This window comes from Silurus aristotelis (assembly GCF_946808225.1).
Source record: "Silurus aristotelis genome assembly, chromosome: 7".
In the NCBI taxonomy this organism is placed as follows: Eukaryota; Metazoa; Chordata; class Actinopteri; order Siluriformes; family Siluridae; genus Silurus; species Silurus aristotelis.
Genome location: NC_139580.1, coordinates 27,457,393 through 27,465,306, shown reverse-complemented (window position 1 = coordinate 27,465,306; position 7,914 = coordinate 27,457,393). Strand labels below are relative to the sequence as shown.

The 7,914-nt window shown below is 39.7% G+C and overlaps 1 protein-coding gene across 1 annotated transcript; it reads right to left on the bottom strand.

The window, feature by feature from the left end:
- Window positions 1–446: 446 nt before the first annotated feature.
- commd9 (COMM domain containing 9) lies at window positions 447–4,540 on the bottom strand. Its single transcript, XM_083546536.1, has 6 exons — window positions 4,409–4,540; window positions 3,344–3,469; window positions 3,117–3,256; window positions 2,975–3,009; window positions 1,682–1,785; window positions 447–836 (listed from the first exon to the last, which is right to left on the bottom strand). Exons 1-6 carry the CDS (start codon window positions 4,457–4,459, stop codon window positions 699–701), a joined length of 594 nt encoding a protein of 197 aa, XP_083402662.1. The 5' UTR covers window positions 4,460–4,540; the 3' UTR covers window positions 447–698.
- Between the last annotated feature and the right edge of the window lie 3,374 nt (window positions 4,541–7,914).

The following is a 7,914-nucleotide window of genomic DNA, read 5'->3' as shown; positions in this document are numbered from 1 at the left end:
TTGAATTTATGATTGCTATGTGCTTCTTTTTGAACATCCCATTCAATATTTAGTCCCCATTTGCTGTTATAATAACATCTTCTGGGAAGATGTTCCATAGGGGTTTTGGTGAAATAATTTAGTGCTGTAGGTGAGGAGGCCTGGGTACCAATTCATCCCAAAGGTGTTCAATAGGCTTAAGTTCTATAGTTGGAGATTTTCCACTCTAATCCATGCAATATCTTCATGGAGCTGGCTTTGTGCACATGGGCATTGTCATGCATGAACAGGTTTGGGTCTCCTAGTTCAATTTAATTGGAAAACTTCCTATACAATTGGAAATATATAACAAACTGGAAATATGGCTGCAAAAATCCGATGTACAATAAAAAAAACTCCTGCAAATTGGGATTCCTACTCAGAAACCTCCTTTTTAAATCAGGTGACAACAAATAACCACACTCGTATATTTTTAATGCAGCATTTATTTAAGAAAAAGAAAAAAAAAAAAAACATTTTCTCCCAGATTCATATTCAATATTGGTTACAAATCATTAGGCAAATAATTGTATATTCTGTACACATAACTATGAACAAGCTGTTTTTGATGACAAGATAATGTATATAAATCTCTCATTCCATACCCCAGTACTCTGACTGTGTGGGTTGTACAAATGTAAATGATCCGTTAATGACACTAATGTTCAGATCCCCTCCAGTTATTTCCCCGCCACGGCTGACAGCTGGTCTCGGATGCGTCCCAGGCCGTCTAGCATCGTGTCCAGTGTTTCTTTGCTCAGTTCCACAGTGACTGAAGACTCGTTAGGGCTGCTGCTCACGTTGCCATCGTCTTGGATCTGTACACAAAACGGATTCTATTTGCTCTACGATGCTTGGTGTCGTGACGAGTATTTGCTCCAGCTTTTTACTCTTAAGCTGGTCATCTTTGTGTAATATAAAAAGGTGCCTGATGAGCCGAATCATACTTGTGACAAATACGAGGTGGTATCAAAAAGTATCGAGACTAGTTTTTTTTTTTAATGCCAACAGATGGCAGCACAAGGCTGCACGCACAGTCACAGGGAGCACCGACCCTCTTAAGTGAATGTGCACGCTGTCACCATGCTCTCCTCAAACACGAGTTTCTCGCCCGCTTAGCAAAGATGAAGATCCAGCTCAAAGGTCGCCGTTTTGACATCATCGCGGAGATCCAGCACGAGTCTCAGAAGGTGCTTGAGGCCGTGTCCACACTAACACGTTTTTTTTTTGGGGTTTGAAAAATGCATATTTTTCTCTCCGTTTTGGCCTCCCGTCCACGTCGAGAGCGTCATCAGTGAGCAAAAACGTAGCATTTCTAGAGTTTTTACTGTGGATGAGCAACTTTTGGAAATGATTGAAAATGAAAGCATCTGAATTAGTGTAGATGAAGCCTGAGACGCTTCGAAAAGACGACTTCCAGGACACAATCCAGAAGTGGCAAGAATGCTACGGGCGCTGTATTGCTGTGCAATGGGACTTGACTTGAAGGGTATTTTGAAGGTGATAATGTACAAACCTACATAAATAAAGTACTTTCTTGTAAACAGAGCTAGTCTCGAAGCTTTTTGATACCACCTCATATGCAAAAAAAATGTAATAATAATAATAATACTTTTTCACGGCACTGTACGTGTGCTGGTGTTTGACGCGCTGTCCGTCTTACCTTCATGTTCAGGATGCAGGTAGGCACGGCCATGCGGCTCACGGAGTCAGACGCCGTCTTCATGTCCACCCTCCATTCCAAATCTCTGAGCTGAGGCAAAGAGACTGCAGCACAAACGAGTTACATGGTGTATTATAAAGATAGAACAATGCTTTTTTTTTTTTCTCACGTGTACATTACAGCACAGTGGAATTCTTTCTTCACGTATCCCAGCTCATTAGGAAGCAGAGTGCAGGGTGAGCCGTGATACAAGAAAGTGTTAAGGGCCTTGCTCAAGGGCCCAACAGTGAAACTTGGCGGTGCTGAAACCTAGAGATACCACTTCACCTATTACAGCTAAAGCGCAGGTAAAGCCTTTTAATCTGATTGCTTAGGTGTTGGTGAGATGGTTCTGACTAAGGTGTAAAACAGGTTAATGTACAGGTTGTAGTTCTGATGCTCCATATCATCTAACTATGACGGTGTTTTAGTGACATTTTAGGGAAAAAAAAATCTGAGATTTCGTGTATCAGGTCGAAATATTTTGAGAATAAAATCGTACAACATGAGATTAAAATGGATATATTTTGAATAACAGAATTGCGAGAAACTTTTTGCTATTTTGCATAAAATGGATGTGGAGGATTAAGTTCAATCCAACTTTGGGTTAGTATTTTACTCTGCATCAGCACCGAGTTATTATTAGTAAACGGACACTGCAGCGTTTATGTAGGAAACTTCATATTCATTAAAAAAAAAAAATCAGACAGACATTAAGGGAATTGTCTCTCTTGTGCAGTCTGAAGGTCATCGATGGTTACAAATGCATGCTATTTTGAGAGGATTTGTTGTTTCTCAAGAGACTATGAGGATTGAGTGGAGGATGGAGGAGGAGTGCTACGACTTTACGAGAATAATCTTTGATTTATTTTTTTAATTGTGCAAATTAAACGGCATGAATTATATATACTCTATGGACAAAAGTATTGGGACACCTGACTTTTCCACTCATATATGATTCTGAATTCAACCCTACTGAACACCTTTGGGATGAATGTGAACGTTGTCTCCACCCCAGGCCTTCTCACCTCACCTACATCAGTACCTGCCTTTACTAACACCCTTGTGTCTGAATAAATCTCGCACAAATCTCCTCCAAAATCTAGTCTAAACATCTAAAGAGTGGAGTTGATTATAACAGCGAATAGGACTCCAAATGTGGAATGTTTAAAAAGCACATACAAATCCTATTCTCAGGTGTCCACAAACGTGTGTCCATAAAGTGTAGAATACAGGAGATCAGGAGATACTCACTCTGACTCGACAAAGCCTCATTTCTCCATGTTACACTAATACAAAATAAAAAAAAAACATACAAAGTAACACAAATGATCACTGCTCAAGTACATATGTTTTACTCCTAATTACTGAACAAACCCTGGATCTTTCTAGTCACCTTTGTTCCAGCAGGATCTTGGTGATAAGGTTTTTGAGGTTCGAGTGGAACGTTGCTGGGAAAACGGACTGGATTTGTTCCGGTGCTGTGAAATTGTGGAAGACCACATGATGCGAAAGCAAATGAAATGCCGTCAGAACCTGAGGAAGAAAGACGTGCATGGTTGATAGACAGACAGACAGACAGACAGACGGATAAATAGATTCGATCGATCCCAGATGACTTGCCTGAATGGCCTCACTGTTGGACACAGACAGGGCTCGAGCAGTTCTGTCCATCAGACTCTGTGACTTGTGCGCTTGCGCCGGGAAACTGTCCATGCATATTTGTCGCACAACATCTTTTGAGGGAGCCTAAAAATATATAAAAAACACACAATACAGCACAATTTTATGACTTCAATTCAGTTTTATTTGTTAGCTTTTCCAACAAAAGACATTGTCCCAAAGCAGCTTTGCAGATATGATGTTTAGTTTCTCCTTAATAAGACTATTAATGAGCGAGACAGTAATTTACATACCCTTCCCTTAATTTACTTACATTTAATACAATTTGTTTGTAATTGATTTGGCAATACAGATATTATTATTTGTAATAATTTTTCATCCCAAAAAATAAAGCAGGGAGAGAGACTGAGGAAATAAGTCATAGACAGAGAATAGGGAACGATTCGTTCATTTTAAACGAGTCTTTAATGAATGAATCGTTTAAAAGTGATATATTTTTATACTGGACGCGCATGCGCAAAATGTCCGTGGGTTAGGAAACAGAATTGAGTAGTTCGTCTCGTGAGTCCTCTGGTCCGTTCGTTCTTTTGTCACGTGACTCCTGTAGACGCTACACAATAGATCAGTTTTTGTTTAGAATCTTAAACGTTTTGACGTTATTGTAATAATAATAATTATTATTATGGAAGTCACGTGACAATGACATGTAGCAGAAGATTTGAGAGGTGAGCTCTTCATTCTGTTTAGCATAATTTGACCTTAGCTGCGTTGTCATATACTATATAAATGATTGGAAATCTGGGCAAAGTTCGTGTATGTAGACGTGTTAGGGGATCTGTTATTGAAATTGTAAAATTTCATTTGATTTCTGATCACTAAACTGATCCGATCTTCCCATCACTAAGAGAGACGGATTAAGAGAGATGTCAAAACAAATCCTGCACTTTAACGCTATCTCACAGTGCTGTTGCCTCCTAATGTTTTGCTCCTGTTATCCGTTTGCAGGATAGTACAAATAAATATATAATAAACATGTAAATATATAACAATAAATATGTAGAATACCTTTAATAAGAGCTGTAATGAACTGAAGTGTTCCTCTGCAAGAGGAGCCATCTTGAATTGACCGACCAACGTGACTGTCACGTGATCTCACTCGGCTCTCTTCGGCTCGTGTCGGCTCTTTTGGGCTCGCTTCGGGTTTCTTCGATTATCTTCGGCTCGTGTGGGCTCTCTTCGGCTCTTTTGGGCTGGCTTCGGGTCTCTTCGATTCTCTTCGGCTCGTGTCGGCACTCTTCGGCTCGTTTGGGGCTCGCTTCAGGTCTCTTCGATTCTTTTAGGCTCGTGTCGGCTCTCTTTGGCTCTTTTGGGCTCGCTTCGGGTTTCTTCGATTATCTTCGAGTCTCTTCGATTCACTTTGGGTCTCTTCTATTCTCTTCGGCTCGTTTCGGCTCTCTTCGATTCTCTTCGGCTCTCTTCGGCCTCCGGTTGCTGTCATTCAATCTAAACCCAACGTAATACACTACATTTCCAAAAGTATTCGGTCGCCTGACCTTTCCTGCTATACTATGTATACTACTTTCCAAACTGTTACTACAAAGCTGGAGGCATTCAAATGTATAGGACTTTAGATGTGCTATAATAACGTTTTGCATTCACTTGAACTTGGAACGCTGATTGCACCCTAGGTCTCCTCACCTACATCAGTACCTGTCTTTTATAACACCCTGTGGCTGATGAACACAAATATCCATAAGCACACTCCAAAATCTGGTAGAACATCTTCCGAGAAGAGTGGAGGGAAGTATAAGAGCAAAATGGGACTAAATGTGGAATGTGATGCTCAAAAATCACCAGAGGTGGGAAATAACGGAGTACAAATACTTCGTAACTGTACTTAAGTAAATTTTTCTGGTATCAGTATTTTACTCCACTATTTATTTTTCAGACAACTTTTTACTTTTACTCATTACATTTTTACACAAATATCTGTACTTTTTACTTCTTACATTTTAAAAACCGGCTCGTTACTTTAGTTTTAATCCATTGATTTGGTGAAATATCAAATTTCTCTTTTCACTGCGCGCTGATTTCAGCCGAACAACCGATTTCCTGTTACTGCGCGTCTTTTTCAATCCGCTGAAATACATTCATTAGGTAACAACATGGGCGTAAATCCCGGGGGGGACGGAGGGGACATGTCCCCGGGCGGGACGGAGGGGACATGTCCCCCCCCCCCCCCCCCCCCCATCCGAGGGTTGTGCCCCCCCCCCCAAATTATCTAAAAAATATTGCACTCTCTATTGTAAACAATATATCTATGTATACCTATATAATTGTGTAAGTAGAAAAAAAACAACGCAAAAATGCATTTAGAAACAGTTCCCCCCCCTCCCCTTCCTCACAGTGGTTTGACCCACTGCCTGCTTTCCCAGTTCATCTCACCTACTCTACACACACGAGTCAGGTGTGTGTTCATCTCACCTACTCTACACACACGAGTCAGGTGTGTGTTCATCTCACCTACTCTACACACACGAGTCAGGTGTGTGTTCATCTCACCTACTCTACACACACGAGTCAGGTGTGTGTTCATCTCACCTACTCTACACACACGAGTCAGGTGTGTGTTCATCTCACCTACTCTACACACACGAGTCAGGTGTGTGTTCATCTCACCTACTCTACACACACGAGTCAGGTGTGTGTTCATCTCACCTACTCTACACACACGAGTCAGGTGTGTGTCTGCGGCTTAATTAATGTTCATCCCCATTAACTAGGGTATTTTATTCACTTTAAATAAAGCGATTCTCTTTAATGTAGTTGATGCAGACTCACTCATAAATTAATTGCGGCAAAAATGCTGATTAGCGATGTAATTTTCCATGTATCTGCTCTATTAGCGATTAAAATATGACTTATCTAGTGAACGTTAGCTTGTTTACAATATCTTGTAGCATAGTGCACTGACACTTAACACGCCAAAGCCGTTTCCCATGCAGTGTTTTATTTGGGACGACTTGGTATAATGTTAACTTAACATTAACGGCCACAATTAGCATATTGTTTATCTGTGCATTTACTAAATGAGCACTGTGCTACATCCGAACTGACCCCAGTGTATTTTTATAATTAATTTCTATTCTGTTCTTAAGTGTCTAAATTAATTTGAAATAAAATGTTAAACTTTTTTTTAATTCCTTGTTTTGCTTTGTCATTGAACCTGAGAAAAACTTAAACTTAAAATAACCATAATGACGCAGTCTCCATGCTACAATAATAAAAGCAAAGTTTTTCACTGTGGGGACACTGTGTCTTTATAAGTACAATTTGACTATTATTTGTGTCCCCCTTCAAAAATTGCTCATGAGAAATTTTATATTTATTGTCCCCCCTACTGTTAAATGAAATTTACGCCCATCTATCTATCTATCTATCTATCTATCTATCTATCTATCTATCTATCTATCTATCTATCTATCTATCTATCTATCTATCTATCTATCTATCTATCTATCTATCTATCTATCTATCTAATATTAATATGATGTGAGGTCCAGTTAACAGCTAAAACAGGTAGAAGTAATAACTACTTTTTACTTAAGTACATGTCAGAGCCAAGACTTCTTTACTTTCACTTAAGTAAAAAGGTATAATCAGTACTTCAACTTTTACCCGAGTATTTTAAAACATGAGTATCTGTACTTCTACTTAAGTAATGGATGTGTGTACTTTTGCCACCTCTGAAAATCACATACCATACTTATGGCCAGGTAACCCAATACTATTGGAAATATAGTGTAATTGACTGTGTTTTGCCTGGTGTTCCTTATTTGACTACATTTTACAGAATTTCACTTTTTTTTTTTAATGTTTCAATGTAAACATTTTTAATCAACATTTTAATGTATAAAAAAAAAAAAGTCCTGACATTAATGAGTATTATTGTGCCTGTTCTGTGTGTGTTTCAGCTAAGCCGCTTAATGCTTTTTAGTTACAGTATAATTATTCTAGTCTTCACAAATGAGAATTCCATACCGGATCGGTCGAGGCCCGGGTTAACAACGACCGCCACAGGTATCGTTAGCCGACAGGGTACCGGTGGAAATTGGGCTACTGTTGGCCGAAGGAGGAGAAGGAGAGAAGGAAGACGTCTACAGAGACGGCAGGAAAAGAAGCAGTGTAGGAGAGTGGAGGTTCGGGTTGGTACTTTAAATGTTGGTACTATGATGGGTAAAGGGAGAGAGATAGCTGATATGATGGAGAGGAGAAAGGGAGATCTGTTGTGTGTTCAGGAGACCAAGTGGAAAGGGAGTAAGGCCAGGAACATTGGAGGTGGGTTTAAACTGTTTTATTATGGTGTGGATGGAAAGAGAAATGGTGTAGGGGTGATTCTGAAGGAAGAGTACAGTAAGAGTGTAGTGGAGGTGTACAGAGTTTCTGAAAGGGTGATGAACGTGAAGCTGGAAGTTGAAGGGATGATGATAAATGTCATCAGTGCCTATGTTTCACAAGTTGGCTGTGAGATGGAGGAGAAGGAAAGATTCTGGAGTGAATTAGATGAAGTG

Coding starts and splice junctions, on each gene's coding strand:
- commd9 (XM_083546536.1), bottom strand. CDS start 4,459: ATGGCTCCTCTTGCAGAGGAACACTTCAGTTCATTACAGCTCTTATTA. Junction 3,257..3,343: donor CCAACAGTGAGGCCATTCAG/GCAAGTCATCTG, acceptor TTTCTTCCTCAG/GTTCTGACGGCATTTCATTT. Junction 1,786..2,974: donor TGAGGCTTTGTCGAGTCAGA/GTGAGTATCTCC, acceptor TTTGTGCTGCAG/TCTCTTTGCCTCAGCTCAGA.